An 18,155-nucleotide genomic window follows, 5' to 3' on the forward strand; every position below is an offset into this window, starting at 1 on the left:
TCTTGCACTTTTTTATATTTTTGCAGGGGAGTTTAGGTTTCTTCAGTTTTAGTGTGGGCATATTTTTTTTTCTTGGTCACATTAGTTGAGTAGCCTCGAAGGCATAAGAGTAAATACAAGTTTGCTGATGTTTTCAAAAGCACACTATAGCACACTCTCACACACCACGTCAAGCAGATACAAAAATACTCATAACCACATAACTTGATTTATGTTTTCCTCAAAGCCTTTTCCACCATTTGCTCAATATTTCATAGAAATAACAGACATTGGCAAATGTTGTTGTTTAGATGCACACAATATGCTATGGTGCACCTTGCAGATGTCCCCAGCTCTATAAGATAAACAAAAGAACACATCTTTTTTCTTTACTTTTTGTTTCTGTATGCTAGAGAGGATAAGTATTGAGAAAAACAAAAAATCGTGTTCCCCGAAAAAAAACCCCAGTGATGGAGGAATTTAAGGATATGAAGAAGTTGCTTGATTTTGTGCTGGAGGAAGTTAGAGCCATGAAGATCCTTTTCGGACATATCCTAATCGTGCTAGAGGAGGTGAGACAGGTGCAGCCTCTGAACAATCCGACTGTCAAAAGGATTGAGATCATCGAAAAACTAATGGATGACCAGGAGGAGAACTCCAGGATTGATTATCACCTGGAGTGGCTGAAATCATGAATGCATGTTTTCTGAAGATAATCAATCATTAATGAATAAGCACTAGAATTTGTAACTTGAAAATAATCTGATCTGATCAGAACAGGATTACAAAAACTATGCAAAGCGATAAAATAAAATAACTCATTAGGGGTGGGATTATATAAAATCACTTCTTCCCACTTCTTTTCAAGCAATCAATCAAGCTCTACATTCCTTTAGTTAATGATCACTATATTTAACTATGCAAATGTGACTTAAGCATGTCTTTGTTTGTATGTGCTTGTTTTCATATGTATGCATTTCATAATTTCTGTAATGAGTTAGATAAATGTGAGTGATTTTTTCTTTTGTATTGACTATAATTGATACTTGAAATAAATCAATCATATCAAAATCTTTGTACATCTCTTGTATTAGCTTGATTCCACATTTACTCCGTGTTTTTGTTTTGTTTGTTTTTTTGGCATGCATTTGTGTTCCTAATCCCACTGAGCTGCAATTGTTTTCCCTCTTGTATCATCTTTGTTTCTCCCTTTGGCTTCTGCACCTCTTGCCCTTCTTAATCTACACCCGATTAACCCTATTATAACAGAGGGGCATCCAAAGCGCACACAAAGGACTTGACATTTGCAAAGAGAGCACACAATACACACTATTCTAGTTGAAGTCAAACACATAGACGCAAAACACCTGCACACATATAACACTGAGGTGAAGTCAACAGGGACCCAACATGTTCTGTTTGACCTCAAACCCCATTGTTCAACAGCAGGATGATGTTTTAAGGAACATTAGTGTCCACTCAAACATCCCTGGATGTGTACCTGCAGGTTACTCACTCTCAGGAGGAAATGGGAACTTTGTGGACCATAGACATGTCTGCTAAAGATAGAAGTCAATGTTTTTTCTCTGCCTTTTATGAGATCTCCCAATAAATAGCTCGCTATGAAGTTATCCGAGAGAAAGAAAAAAACGAATGGAAAAAAAATTAAATTAAAGGAAAATAATTTCTGTCATCCCCATTTAAGTGAAAATGTTTATAGATGCAAGAATAATAAAACAAGTAAACGGTAAGCAAAAGGAAGTGTGGCTTGGTATCAAACAGTGTTTCAAACCACTTACTGTTTTGAATAAGAAAAAAAGAAAAGGATCAGAAAATAACTTGAAACATCGCTAAAGGAACACACCTGAAAGTTGAAAGCAACAACCAGTTCCTGGCCGCTTCATCCTTTCATGTCCTTACATTGAGGATTCTCAACATACTTGCCTTGAAGGAACATTCAGGGAGAAAACCTTGTTATTGGTTATCCAAGAAGTTGATTTGCTGTTAAAATAGCACGTCAACGGCCCGAATAGCACATGTGCAGCAAAATGGTCCTGTAAAAAAAACAACAAGAAGATATTTTGTTTGGCAGCCTGAGCCTCTCCGACAAACACAAAATTCTGCCGTTCGGATACAAGTATTGCAAACAACATAAATATCCTGTTTTGGTTACCAAATAAATATTTTTTTTCTCCCATAGTGCCCCGTAAAGCAGATGAGGTTGCATAGGAAATGTGTGTTTGATTTGTGAAGACACAAAGTAAAAGTGTCAGTGATGATAACCCAAAGGCTTTGCCTGTCAGTGAATGGCCGGAGAGACTACCAGATCAAAAGCATAACTGAAACTGTAATCCGTGTGTTGTTGCTGTGTGGTTTCTAAGCACATTACCAAAGTAATTAAAGACAACTCTTCCAGTACAACACGGTATTTCAGGCTTTGACCTCATGCTGTCTGAAACAAAGAGACACAACGTGAAAACTGATCTTCTGATGACTCCTTTCCTGGCTCTTCCTGTCTTGTCCTTATCAGCCCGTCTCTGTTGTGGAGCAGGCAGTGTGAGGCATGGGTCTCATGTGCGACTCTACCCACTCCTCTGTGTATTCTGATTTAATAATGAAGCACATGTTCCAAAGGCTTTCATGTCATCACAGCCATATTTTTAAATTGATCTACATTTACATATTTAAACATTTTGCTGCAATTCATTTTTAATGAAATACTCAAAAAAAATCCATAAGGCTTTAAAGACCTAATCCGATGAGAATTGTGTTTTTAACATGTTCTTGTAGCATTTTTCTTATGATGGAGGACATATATAAAGAAAATTAAGCTAAAAATTGCATTTCTGAGTATTTCTTTATCTAAATTTTTGTTATTTAGGAGCAGATAAAATAGTTCCATTTAAAAAAGCTTGCAGTTGTTACGTAAAATCTACAATCGGCGGGCCTCAAGCTCCCTCTTCCACTCCATTCGGATGCATCCACTTACAGACGACGTTTTCCTTGTCCTGGCCGGCATCTGGCTCGAAACTGTACAGCTGGATAACTCCAGTATTGTTCACCATTTATGTTGCACCGGAAATGTTATTTTGAGGGTGTGAGGGGCAAGTGGGAGGGAGTGTAAGCAAAGGGATAATCATAAGTAAAAGATCACTGTGAATGCTTTTACAATAACCCAAAAGATGATTGGCATGGAACTTGAAGGACTCGCCAATAACTTCAGAGGGACTCAGGAAATTCATTTAATGCAATAATGTTTCCTTTTTGCTGCATTGATTAATAACTGATTCTACCATTTGATTTTTGTTTAGTTGTTTAAACATTAAACAGTTATGCAGCAAAATGTGGATGTGCAACAGATTCCAGATCCTAGCAGGATCTTCAGTGCCACAGAAGAAAACATACAATTAGTCTGCATATTCTTACTTTGAGGGAAGATGAGAGTTATAGATGTGACTTGAATTGGATAAATGTATTGGCCGAGACTGCTGTGATGTCTGAACTGAACTCTGTCATGCTCACATGTGCTGTTGGACCGACACTGATTACAGCTTTGACTGATGGCTAACGGATCCAGTTTATGTGTGAAAAGGGAGAAATTCCTCATCTGAATGCTACAAGTGTCATCACAAATTGCAGGAAAATGGCTAATCGGTGATAAAACAACTTCAATGTGGCTATCTACAGTGTTTTAGCTGGGAGCAAAACCATCCGATGTATGCTACTGGTTTCTTCTTATCTTCTCTGAGAATAACTTTTGTTTGCTCTGTGGTGTTAAAGCAACCATTTCAATAACTCACCTGTTGATTGGATATCCTGACGATATTTAAAATCCCACTCCAACCATCTTTTGATCTGTTTTCTAAGCATTCCAGGACCAAAATCTAAAACCCTGTTGTTTTCTAGGACATAGTTTCTGCAGAGAAGCAATAGCCCATTAGAAATTTGCCTCTGAATTGTGGGTGGGACTGTTGGCGCAGAGTAAGCCAGCCCCCTTCCCATCATCTGTCTGTTTATGTGCTCTCCCTCTAGCTTACGGATCCTCACAACTTCAACCTAACATTACCGGTGCAACCAAAATGGCGAGCAATATTGGAGCCATCCAGCCGTACAGTTTTGAGCCAGCTCGGATGAAGAAAACAAAGCCGTACATGAATCTAGTCTTCCACACCAAAGCACAATTTTTATCTGGGTAGGTCTTTAAATGGCACTAATGGACTTTGTCCTTAACTGCTGTAGCCAATAAAACATGTTCTTGAGTGAAACAAATCAGTCTCCTCATTATGGCATCAATGCTGTCAGTTACACTATAGCATTCCTCTTTCGTGGGGTTTGAAGAATCTGCTTTGAGCCTGAGGAAATGAAGCGGGACCCATATTTTTTTGTGACCGGAAAAACCTTCCCTCAACGGTTTATCTCCCCGTCGGTTCTGAAGTTTAAATTTAGACAAGGTTTATTGGCTTCCTGTGTCTCAGCGTGAGATAGATAGCATAAGGGCAAGGCTCCCAGGCCTGTCAGTCAAAGCTTGGTCGATGCAGAGGCTTTTAGAGTCAATAGAAGATGCTATCCTGACTGTTGGGCTCACCTTGATGCAGTGAACCATTTCTGCAGTTTTTGCTGCTGAATGCTCCTGAACGGCTCCTGTTGAAGAGACTGGCAACCCCAAAAGCATTTTGTCTAAATCCTTAAAGTTTTGAATAAACAGTGATTGTGGTTCCAGCCTACTTTAAGGTTTTCTCCAAGTAGTAATACATGATGTTTTATTAGCTTTGTGAAAACATTTCTCTAGTCCAACATGCGTGATCCCTCTTGCACACAGCAAGGTAGTTGATTACTTTATGGTTAATGTAGAAGATTTTGACTGGCCTGGTTAGACCACCTAAACCAGGGGTCGGGAACCTTTTTGGCCAAGAAAGCCATAAATGCCACATATTTTGAAATGTAATTTCGAAAGAGCCATACAATAATGTAGTGTCCCTTCCCCACACTGAGGCACGGAGACTTAACCTCTTTTAAAGTTCTTTATTCCGTTTACTGCAGACCGCAACAAACGCCGTTCAATTAATTCAGCAACTCCTGAATCTCTCCCGCCGAGACGAGAGCGCTTCTCCCAACTTTATATTCCCCTGCTACCGCTGCAGCCATCCCCTTTCCCTTATTCGGCCCATAGCTGAACCCTATTGGTCCAAACTACCTAACAACAGGCTGAGCGACAGAACTGAGAGCCAATCAGATCTCTGCTTGACGCGTTCAATGAACTCCAGAACTTTTAACGCGGCCCAACAGCCATCCAACTCAGTCCGCGACAATTTGTTTAAAACTAAATATACAAATGAATGTGTGCATTTGATTTAATTTCAACATTTTTAAAGTACAATAAGTCTGTGGATTCTTTTTAATAACATTGTTATTCTGTTGCTAATAAATGATGAGTATTTCTCGTGGTAGTTACGTGGTGAGTTTCTGCTTCGTTCAGGCGTTGAGACTTTAAACGTGATCGTAGGTCTGAATGTTCTGTAAATGTGACAAAGACTGATCACATGCAGACGGGGAGCCAAACACACACTCACACGCCGCAGTGGGTGACAGGCAGCGGGTGACAGGCAGCGGGTTTTACGTTTTTATAATCCCTGCGCGATTCACCTGCTGTCCCCACAACCCCTCACCCCCACCCTCTGCTTTCTCCCTCACACATCCCGTCCCCGCATCTGCGCGCTCTTTCTCAGAGACGGGAGCGCGTAGTTTTAGGCACGTCAATTCACAGGTTTCCAGCTGGTACAAACTCTGTGAAATAATAGATAATAGTAACTGATAGCGCTGGCGCAGATTTCTCTCTCTAAGCACTGTTACTACTGCGCGCCTCTGGCATCGCATCGCGCCCGAGAAGGACTGGTCTAATGAAAAAAAAAAACTATAATTAAAGATTTGTCTGCGAGCCACATGTGACCATCAAAAGAGCCATATATGGCTCGCGAGCCATAGGTTCCCGACCCCTGACCTAAACCAATCCCACTTTAAAATGAACTCATAGGTTGAATGCAAATAAAGCATTTTAGCTTTGCATTAATCTCTGGATCTATTATAAATTTGAAGGAAGAATAAGCACACATTCCCACAGAAATATTTTGGGACAGGGTACATTTATTAAGATATTGCGTTTGTTTGTTTCTTCCTTTGACAGTTAGTTCACCAAAAAGTCTCAGCAAACACTACTTTTACCAAACACTTTGCTGTAAGCCTGCCCTGACCTCCCGTCATCTTTTTGTTTACACGCTCTCCTTCTGCTAACCCGGTCAACCCCAACCCTACATTACCGGTTCAAAAAAAAAGGACAGGCAATATTGAGCTATTCAGCTGTACCGTTTTGAACCAGTAGCCAGCTCAGTCAAGGAAAAACAAAGACGTACATGGATCTAGTCGTCTACAAACGGTTGCATCAGAATGGAGCGGAGCAGGGAGCTTGTGGATTGCCAATTGTAGCTTTTATGTCACATCTACGACCATTTTCCAAAGGCATTCTTAATTTTATTTATTTATTTCCTCCATCATGGAAAAAATGCCACAAGAACATGTTAGAAACATTAAAAACACAATTTTCATCTGGGTGTGTCTCTTAATCCCTTCATGCCATTTTCAAATCTCTGCATCCCTCACCTTAGAAACAAAAACACTTCATAAATAGCAAAAAGGGATTTGTTACGAATTTATCTTGATTTGAGAGATACCAAGATATAAAGGTCAACTTTTTGTTGTTTGATGCAGATGCTCAAGCTTATATGTTAATTTTAAAACAAGAAATAGTTTCTCTAAAGTTTCCAGGCTTCTGTTTTCAGAGAGACTTCCAACAACAGATGTCTCTCTGTCCTTTTAACAAACCTGCTGCTTAAGCTAAACCTGTCCGATCCTGATGTTAAATATCCATTCATTAACCCCAAAATGCTTTCTGTTGTTTTTCTTCTCTGCATATTTTTGTTGACATTTTGGTTGTGTCATTTGTCATTTCTGGGCTGTATTCATTACCAGTTTGTGACCCGGCGGCTACCTAATTCCCATACAACTGCACAGATGAAGGCTGTTTAATAAAACATCACCACTTGAGGCCCAACAGGTCTCACTCTCACTTTACAAGTTCCATGCTCATTTATTCATGAATTCATGCAATCATCCTCCCTTTTCCTCAAGCCACCAAGCTCCTAGGAAACTGTCCATCAAACCTCTGAAGAGAACTAGTCTGGGGAGGATGAAGAGGTGGACAAAGGGAGACAAAAAAGGGAATAAACAGTCACAAACACACATGATATTCACACAGACGTATACCCTTCATCATGATGTCATTGCCCCTGGTTAAACAGGATCTTCACCTTTATGGTCACTGGGTGTAGTAAAGCATTGCAGCTCTATTCTTTATGAAATAGGTGAATAGAGAAAAATAACCATCCATTACCATGTTTTTGTACACAATTGTTTCCCTTTTTTGCAAATTTGAAATCAACCCATTACCGTACATTACAGATGCTGGATTGATTGTTTTTAAGATTCTTTTATTAGTTTATATATTTCTTAATGGAATTGTTTTTTTTTAGTTTACAATCCTCCAAGAGCCTCCAGGTGCAGGTCTGTTGGTGGTCCCCAGGGGTCAAAACCCAAGCTGAGGCCACATTTCAGTGCTGTGGGCCTCACCTCCTGCCTGAGGACATGGGGCTGTGTTCATTATAGAGGTTTTTAAGAAAGAAAAAAGTTAAAATGGCTCTTTAGCTTAGTTTATAGTTTGTTGTTTTTTTTACATTTCCTCACACGTCAACGGGATTTCATGGACTTTCTTCCCCCTGTTTATTTGATGTGATAGGGCTTTTATTATGAAGATTATTGTGGGACAAACTGGACCATCAAATGAGACAGGCATGTTAACTAAGAGCAGAGAAGTCAGCTTCCTTAAGCAATAAATAAATAGCGTATACTTAGATAGCGCTTTTCTACCTTCCTCAAAGACACAAAGTGCTTTACAGTCACAGTCCCATTCAGACATTCACACACTGATGACAGCTCAGCCCCCAAACACATGTGCCAACCTATGACCATCAGAGGCAATCCGGACTTCAGTATCTTCCCCAACGGTAAGACACATGGGCAGGCAAGGCAAGAGTGAACCAGCAATCTTCCGATCAGGTGTCGAATATTCATTTGATCTAGTCTGATCTCTTTTGTGATGTTGTATTTATCCTGTCTGCTTCCCTGAATGTATTAAGCTGCAATCATATGATTGACAACATAATTTGACTATACCACACATTTAAACAGTTGTAATCTATGTTAACATGACACATCAATTTACATTTTTTTACATGTTTAGCCATTAGAGTTTACTTGACCTTAAGCTATCCATGCGTAATATGTTAACAAGAAGAAACTGAAAGACAGTCCGACAGTAGGAGGAATACAAAATAGAGGCTGCTGTTAAAAAGGATTATATGGTAGCAGAGTGTCTGAGAAATGAGGGAGAATAGAGAGAGTAAAAGCAGATATATATGTATAAAGAATATATATATTGTTTTTTTCCATTCTTCACTTGGTTAAAACACTTTAAACCTCTGTAAGTATCATGATCTGCAAGTATTTTTAATTCTTTGCAATGTCCCTATAAGTTTATCTTCTGTAATAGTTTTAATTACAGTTTCAAATGCCACAGTGTCTTTCAAATCTTCAGTGATATTGCCATCTGACTGAATGGGTTTTGCAGAAATCTTGTGAAATCTTGTTTATTTTTGTTTTACTAAATATTGATTTTGTAGTGAACTACATGCACTGTGACACGTTAAATATTGTTTGATGTTTTTAAAAGCTAAAATTCAAAATAATGCCACTTGTTGATCTTACAGGCAAATGTCACCATAGATTAAAGTTTTTGAAGACGTTTTTCCGTCTTACATATTGACAAAAAGCTTAAATGCAAATCCAAGCCTGGATGCCTGTTTGGGCTTTAAACCTTGGTTTAGGAGTGGGATTAAGCCTCATTAAAATAAAATTAAAAAATAAAATTTGATGGGGAACCGTTTAAATCAAAATCAAAAAGGTAATTCTACTTTTGTTCAAATTTAATTTGAAAAGTGTTAAATTTGAATCCCTTGTCTTAGATTGAATTCTTTTGTTTTACATATTTTATGACTGGCTAAAGCATAAATTTAAATGTAATAACATTTAATTTAATTTTTCAATTTCACTTTTTGTGAAAACAAAACCAAAACTTAGAAACGTCATATTAGTGTAGAAATATCTAGAGTTCATTATTTAGATGCACTGAGTTGATGCTGCTACATATAAAGTTTATGTGGTAAAAAGATACATAAACATTTTAAAGATATTCCGAGGAACGAGGCATGTTTTTAAAGTCTTTTATCCTGCTTTAGTTATATACAGAAAAGTAAATTGCAAAAAAAATAGTCTGAACTTTCGTGGGCATAAATAAAACTCCCGGAAGTTGTAATTAAAAAATTAATCAGAGACAGATGAAGAAAGTACCAGAATTCTGTAACAAATGACCTAATAAAGGGATCTGTTATAGCTTTCATTTTTCAAAAGTTACTTATATAAGGAAATAAAAATGAAACCATGTTTTAAATTAAAACATGAAGAATGTTAAAAAAAAGGCTTTTTCAAAATAAAAAATGTTTTAAACATTTTTTTAAATTTTGATTTTAAAGCCAGGATCTTTAATGTTTGCTTAATATGAATTCAGACTGCTAAAATGGAACAAAAACTAGAGATTCATTGTGAATGTTTAAATAAGATCCTTTAAACCACAACTTCTTCTTAAAATATGTAAAAATAATAGTGCTGGTGTCTAGTACAGCATGTTATAATTTGTGTAGATGCGTTCATTTTTTGAGCCTAATGGTGCCATAGAAAAATGACAGCTCCCTTCTAGTGCTGAAGCATCTAAAATCAATAACTTTGCATAATGAATGATGACCTTCATATCAGAGTTTGTTTTTTTGCATTTGTCAAAATAACAATTTGAGTTATCATTCTTTTATTATTCCATTTTCTCCTATTAACTTACTTCTTCTATTGTTCTTCCCCTTTTGATTTTCATGTAATGTTGCTAATTTTTTTAAATACATTTTGCTATTAAATTTGATTTAGCATCTCTCACTGCTTGCTCCACGGACACAGACAATCACTGCAAGCAGAAGGGACTAATAAACATATTTAAAATTCCAAAATGCTGATGAAGCCTGAATGTGTTTGTGGTTTGCATGTGTTTGAGAGCGTCACAGCTGACCAACAGGGCCAGTGCTGTCAGCCATCCGAGAAGGGGCATCTGGTATTCCATCTGACAAGTTAGATGGAAAAATGTGTGAGTGGGAATGTAGTAGCGTGTGTCCATACCAGAGACGTGCATAGGATTTTAGAGGGGCAGGGGCTCAAAGTCAGAAAAGGGCAGCAAAACCACCTTTTTTTTTTCTTTAAACAATACGGAAATTTTGTAAAATTTTAAAATAAACTGCTAATATATTAATACTATTAGTAGTTTATGATATATGTGTGGGTGAAAGTGATACAATTGACATTTCTTTTATGTAAACAAATTATTGTCAACATGAGTTAATTCACTTTATCACAGACATCAAAGCAGTGAAATACTGGAGGTTATGTTGGCACAATGTGCTGCAGGCATAATCAACATTAATCAAGTTTAATACAGATGGTAATATTTTAAACACAGACATCCTACAATTTATAGAATACTAAAATAATTCACAATATTTAACTATATAATACTGTTGCTGTGAGGATTGTGTGTTTTAGGTGTCACATAACAAAGCAAATGACGTGAATGAATATGTGTTCAATTGCAGTTTGTGTTGTATGCTGAAAATTCAATACACAGTTTTTCATTTGGCAAATATTTCTGATTTTCAAAAGCTATTATGGTGTGGAGTTCAGTTTATAGAATTATTTATATAATAATTATAAGGTTAATTAAAGAACCTTATCCTGTTTGCCTCTCTTGCAGGTGTGCTTTGGAATCTCTCGTCCTGTGATGCATTGAAGATGCCAATCATTCAGGACGCACTGGCTGTTTTAACTAATAGCGTCATTATACCCCACTCCAACTGGGACTCCTCCCCCAATCACCATGATGACCGCAAGCTCCACCTTCATACTTCCCAGGTGCTGCGCAACGCTACCGGCTGTCTCAGGTAGAAACAGTGAATATTTTTCTGTCCTACCGTTCCTTCCCTTGTATTTATTACTAGATAAATGATTTTTATTTGTGTAGTTTCATCTCCTCTTTTTTTCTCTTCAAGATTAATTATATACAGATGATGTGTCAATAATTCATTTGTGCACAGTCAACCCACTCGTTCAAAGTTAACAACAGCAAAAGATGAGTGATGAGACAAACCTTGATTTTCACAAAGTAAACTCTGTTTAGAGATTGACCCTTTATTTATCAACTAATTTCCAAGAGTGTTATTTTATTGACCTGGAAGGGTTTGTTAATCATTAAAAGCTCAAACACTTTTTTTTTTTTTAACTTATTTTTACACCACTGCCTAACTATGTAACCACGAGGGGGCCCCAAGTCTGGAGCCAAATCCGAATTCTTCTCCTACCCCTGCGTCTTCTCCCCATCCCTCCAATTGTAGGGGCATTTGGATGGGCCTGGGTCTCCCTGTGCCGGTCCCCAGCTCGGGTAAAATACAGGGTTGTGTAAGAAAGGGCATCCGGTGTAAAATTCTGTGCCATACCACTTGTGTAAATCAGTAAAAAGCTGCTTCCTCTGGAGGGATATGCTGAAAGCTAAACAACAACCACAGGGAGTTAGAACATATTTTATGTTTATTGTTACTCTTTAGAAATTCCTTGTACTTGACCAAATAATAAAACAACAAAAAGACTGACCTAGAAATTGCTAGACATTACTTCCTACTACATTTGAAAATACCAATATTAGAGTGTATACCAGTGTTTTTCAACCTTTTCTAAGCCACGGCACACTTTAACCTTAAAAAAAATCCCGCGGCACACCAGCATCCAAAAATTAAAAAAAAGGAGAAACTCATAGTCTGTATTGATCTACAGCCCCTGCACAATCTCACATGCATTTTTGAGATAATTGTTGCAGAAAAAGCTGGAAACTGCAGCTGTTTTTTTCTAAAAGATGCAATAAAAGTTAAGTTAAAAGATTTAAAAACAGTTTGTGTGTTCGTTAGTTTCAAGACGTTTAACAACAGATCTCCTTTTGCGCTGTCACTCTCACAACCCAATGCATCATGGGAAATGTAGTGCATAAAACGGCCGAAGATCGGTTTTCGGAGCTTCATTGTTTTGTTCACTTGTTCCACGGTCTGATACCGGATTTTGTGGAAAGCTACACCGATAAAGACGAGCTTTAGCTGGTATTTCTGTTAGAAATGAGCGACTTTACGAGCTAAATCGGGACAAGGAAGTGAAGACTTTAAGCACTTCTGATTGGTCAGACCGATGACATGTGATTAACCCCCCCAACACGGGACTTTTCCAACATACAGCCGAAGGTGCAGCTGAATCGCGGTACGTCATTCTTATCAAAATGTCTTTTATAAAATAAAATAAACGCAAAGAAAAGGTATTTTACGATCTTTTATATTCCTAACTCCTCAGTGTTTTATCAGGGTCTGTTTGGATGAACAGAGAGCTGAAATCCTGGAGATGGGAAATGTTTTTAGATCAGTTAATGAGGGCAATCTCCCACGGCACACTTGCCATCTCCCACGGCACACTGGTTGAAAAACACTGGTGTATGCGATACTTTGATTAATTTAACATTGATACAAAGAAAATAAAACATTTTGAAATACAATATTTTTTCGTTTTATAACTAAAACTCTAAGATGTTTCAGGATATAGAAAACCGTTTTTTAAAGTATTTTACAAATTAAGGTTTTAACCATACAGATTACACCCGGAAATCAAAAATGTCTATATCATTTGCAAACTTGCAGGATATTTTGAACACCCATACTAGGGGTGTAACAATTAATTTTAACTACTATTCAATTCTATATTTGAGGTTGCTGTTCAATTCTGTTTTAACTTTTGTTAATAAACAATCCTATTCAATCCAATTCACTGACCTAAGATTGATTTAGTACATCTTTGGCTAAAACTTCAACCAGTGTGACTCAGAGATAAATACCTGGATACTGAACAGTGCAGTAAGGTTTTCCAGATTCCTTGTATTTCTTGCAAGATAATCAAGTGTAAATTAAATATGTGTACAAACAAAGAAGTAAACAAGAATTAATGTCATATCCAATGACGGGAAGTTTAGCCCATTGTTGTTTTTCCACATCAAAAAAATCCAAACTGAACATTTTTAAAAGGTTGTTTACGGAGCAGTTTTCACTTAGTTTTGTTTTGTTAACAGGTATAAAAGAATCTGAGCTCTTTGATAAAGACTAGCAAGAATGCAAAAAATGCGAAGAATAGATGACATGTATGTAAACCAGTCACATTTACATGGAACAAGGTCGGTGCAGCGTGCAGCATGGAGGATGGCTGTGAAGATCTTATTTTGTGAAAGACTGTCTTAATAGAAAGCTAAAAGGAAATGATATTTTTTTTCTCAGAGTTGTAAATAAAAAAAGGAAGAACAAGAGACAGCTGTCGCATTTCTAGAATAAAAATTTATCAAAACTTAGATGTTACTTTTTTGTCGGGATTGTAGCTTTCCATCTGATAATGGAATTGATTTGTAAGATACAGAAAATGAATTGGGAAGAGAGAGATGCTTTAAATTGCAAGTTGACAGGCTTATACAGGGAGTTAAAACCCAATAACTTGTGCCTGGATGACGACATTTTTTTTTCAGTGTCAGAAATAGAACAGTGTGTCATTTTTTTTGTCTGTTTTTGTCTTTTACTTCTTCAATTATATTTTTTGTTCCCATAAATACCTAAAAAGAAATCTGGGCAGCTGAGACATCTGTAGTTTTTCAAGTTTGTTCAAGTTTATCTTGGAAAATGGCTCACAGGGCTGCAGTGCATGTGTGTAGGTACCTAAAGATGCGGGGGAAGATGGATGAAGCTGTCACTGCACTGCTCAACTCTATGAAGTCACAGATCAGATTGGAAAATCAGGGAAAAAGGAGGACAAATAAGAGCAGAGGAGAAGAAGCTGGGAAGATTAGAAGAGACAGGCTTGTAGAAGCAGCAAATACAGAGAAATAGACTCTAATAATGAGTAACAAAGGTGTTTCTGCTGCTCCTTGAATGACTTCTCTTCTCACTGTGTCTTCTTGGGGTTAAAGTAACACAAGACTACAATGTTTGTTTTCCTGTGCACACTGCCTCAATTATGTCTTTTCTTTATGTAGCTGCATGTTGCATGTCCCCTTCACTTTGTGTCTTTGTGTTTCATGTGCATACTGTACATGCACACACGTCAGGACACACATTTCCATCAACACAGTAAAAGATTCTCACCCGGTCCAGTCTCAAAGTCACAGATAGCCAGGAGAAGTGTTTAAAACAAAATGAAATGGGAGCAGTGCATTAGCTGTTTTCTATTAGTAGTGGGAAACTATGTGTACTTTAATTATTTGCTCTTGTCTTTATTCGTGCATTTTATTAATTCAATCCAAGCAGTTACTAGTGTCTTCCCATATAGCCTACTGTCTTATTTAAATAAAGTTAAAAGAATAAAACCTTCGTTTTCAACAGGTATATCGAAGCTTACTTGTGTAGTAAAAAAAAATTATAAATTAAGTCAGATTTATTTCTACAAACGTATTTTTTATAATATTCTTTGAACATGTCCCTTCAATTTCTTTGTGGCTAAAACTGTTGATCACATTGAATCTTTCTTCGGAGACTTTTGCAAATGAGTATCAACTTTAAAATAGAAAAAGAAAAAGCCCTTTTTCCTTTGTTCTTTTGCAGTCTTTTCTCTATTTTATTGCTACTTTTTATAGTAAAAAAAAAGGGGTTTTGGATCAGTTACACAATAAATATAAAATAGGTAATCTCCCAGCTTGTCCGCAGTCTTAAAATCCCTTCTCAGTCCATTACCCTATCAGAGTTTAGTACATTACTATCAGTGCAAACTCAAGTTTTACTCAAAGCTTTTCAAATCCTCCAGTGAGAAGGTGTTTTAACTCCCTGCAGCTTGTGTGTTTGCAGCTATGGCAGCAGAAAGTCTGTGCCTGCTTCGTTCACGCCATGCATGTGAGGCGCATTCTAGCGACACATAAATGCGAGTAATAACGTGGAAGCCCAAATACACATATACGTGCATTTAAATGGACTTTTAGTTGAAAGTAGTTGCTTGAACACATGTTTCCGAGCCTGGTGTGAACGTAGAATTAGACTTATACACAAAAAACTTTGGATTACTGTAATCATACTTTAATATGTCAGTGTAGATTCTCAGTCATCCAGGTCTTGATAAAATGAAAAGTTCGGTAACACTTTATATTAAGATTCATTAACAAGCTCTGTTAACACATTAATAAGCATTATAAATGAATTTATAGGGTGTTAGTAAGACATTTATTAGTACAATAAGTCTAATAAGGTTTATTAAATTACTTAGTTAACACATTTACAAGCATTATTATTAGGATGTTTTCTTGTAAATGTGTTAACTAAGTAATTTAATAAACCTTATTAGACTTATTGTACTAATAAATGTCTTACTAACACCCTATAAATTCATTTATAATGCTTGTTAATGTGTTAACAGAGCTTGTTAAGGAATCTTAATATAAAGTGTTACCAAAAGTTCTAAAAAAAGTCAACTGGACATAATTTCTGGTTTGAAGACGTTTCGTCTCTCATCCGAGCAGCCTCTTCAGTTCTGTCTGACTGTTGATGAGCTAGAGAAATATATTCTTCTTATTCTTTTCATGGCCAACATGGCCAGATTCCTTCGAAGACAGTGAGGTCCAGCCCTTTCCTGTCTGGGCATCTGCCTGTAGGGCGGATGTGCGCTTGCAACCCGGACAGACCCTTTTATCGCTATGACTTGTGTTGGGGGGAACTACCTGCTCTCACTGGAGCATTCAATGTGATCAAGTACACATCAGAAAGCACTCAGTCAATCAATTTACCTGCTCATTCCTTCAGGTTGAACAGTTGTGTGGTTGCCGCATGATTAAGCTCTTTAACAAATAAGATCTGTAAGTAGGATAAAGTTAACACGTTTCAAAAGTTTGCACAAAAAAAAAACACATTTGCCTCATTGATATAAATAGGTTTTATGAATGTCTGTGCCATCTGGTGATGGACCTCTGTCACTGACCACCAATCCCCCCCCCACACACAGACACAAAACATGGTCAGATAGTTGTGCAGAGACCACACAACAGCTGTTTCAGCCGAAGTCACTCAATAGTCATTTGTTCCCTAAGCAGCATTGTCTGAGATCCATCTGTCTGCACTGCAGCCGCGGCCAGACCTTACTTGTGATTGTTGCACATTTGACAAACAAAACTACTAAAAAAATGTATTTGCTCTGTAACTCACATACTCATCACATACTTTTATGCTCTGCAAGAAAAAAAAAAAGAATTTTCAATGAAAATATGAAGACAAATATTAAGATTTTGTCTTTTAAACACTGTGCCAGCTAAGAAACAGGTTTAACGCCTGCCAACACAAAGACAACTGACTTGTTAGAAAGCATCTTCTTTTTTTTAAGAACGAGGAAAACTTTTTACTTTTTTAAAATACAAAAAAGTGTGTAAAGAAGCAAATTATGACAAGACAAAATATAAGCATTTTTAGTGGGCAATATTAAAAATATTTTCTGGAGTGGTTTAAAAGAATAATTCTAATACATTTGTTTGATATTATATACATATTTCTAATATGTATACAGGATGTGCACTCAAACTACGCAGGAAAAAAGGGGCCTCCTGTTATTAGGAGTTATATGTTAAAGTGCTGACATGTATTTATAGTCATTTATTTTAGTCATTTCTTCCTCTATGTAATCTTATTTTGAATCTTTCTAAAAGTTATAATACGAGTACAATAGTCTAACATCCTCCTCCATGCTGTTTCAACTGATTAGTTACTGTATGAATGTATAACTGATGATTATATTGTTTTTGTGTATTATTTCTATTTTGATTGCTTGAAATAAACCATTTCAAATAAAAAAAAATCAAACTCTTCAGATGCGGATTGCAGCAAAAAATAAAGTTTAAATAAAAGTACCGGTAAATAGATATTGGCTCATCTATAGTAAGAAGCTATTTTAACCTGCAAATGGCCCATGTGTATTGAGCAGAATTTTTAGACTGTGTGCAGCTGACTTAGACCATTCTGATGTCGTTGTCTTATACTCAATAGAAACTCAATACTACTTCACAATTTTCTCTTATTTATTTTTCAAACTGTTTTTGTCGCAATGCTTGAATCTTTTTGATACAACCCCAGCTTATTGATTTTACAGAAACATTTTGGATTCATTTACACAATAATTCCACAATGAAGCTAAAACTGTCCAAAAAAACACAATTTTGAGTGGTAAATTTTAGCATTTTAAATGCAAAAATCTCAACAAAATGAGATCGAACGGTTTTTTATGTTTTATATTAAAAGATCAAACATGTAGGGACAAAATAAAACTGGTGAGGTGAAGCTCCACCCAAATATTTGCCTCAAGAAGGTGTTAAAAACACCAAAAGCAGGATTTTCCTCAGAGTAAGTCTTCAGGACAAAAGCAGAGGAGACTTTCCAGAATACACAGACTGAATGGCTGTTGGAGGATTCAGTTACTGTGAGATCTGTTGAAAAACTCTTAGCAGGCGGAGGGTTGTTTTAAAACTATAAAAACAAATGAAAGTAATTTAACTCATTTCTTCTAATAATTTATGGTGTTTGAGGTGTTCTCTGACAATTACAGCTGGGATGGCCTTCTCTATAAACTTTGCTTGGATGAAACATACTGGAAAGAAAAACAAATATGGTTAATATAGGTTTTTGAAATGACTCAAATTCATAAGTTTGAGTTGTTTTTGCTGAGTTAAGAAACAGGAAGGGTCGACTGCTTTTGTAATCCTGATACGTGGCGCAGAGCCACGGTAAAGCATCAGACACACAGCTGAGTGACAATTCACAGTAACTGTCAGCATATTCCAGGCTGCACGTTTAAGCAGTGAATAATTTCGTTTCTCCCCTTCT

General features: G+C 36.8%; 1 protein-coding gene across 6 annotated transcripts in view; it reads left to right on the plus strand.

Annotated features, from left to right (window-relative positions):
- The window catches only part of ctnnd2a (catenin (cadherin-associated protein), delta 2a), a 301,568-nt gene that overhangs the window by 232,850 nt on the left and 50,563 nt on the right, over positions 1-18,155 (plus strand). For all 6 annotated transcript variants that reach the window (XM_078938949.1, XM_078938951.1, XM_078938954.1 and 3 more), the window contains one exon: positions 10,994-11,180. In XM_078938949.1, the coding sequence (XP_078795075.1) occupies positions 10,994-11,180 (187 nt within the window). The remainder of the gene's footprint in view (positions 1-10,993; positions 11,181-18,155) is intronic.

This window comes from Oryzias latipes, chromosome 20, assembly GCF_053564925.1.
Source record: "Oryzias latipes strain Hd-rR chromosome 20, Olatipes_Hd-rR_3.1".
NCBI classification, from domain to species: domain Eukaryota; kingdom Metazoa; phylum Chordata; class Actinopteri; order Beloniformes; family Adrianichthyidae; genus Oryzias; species Oryzias latipes.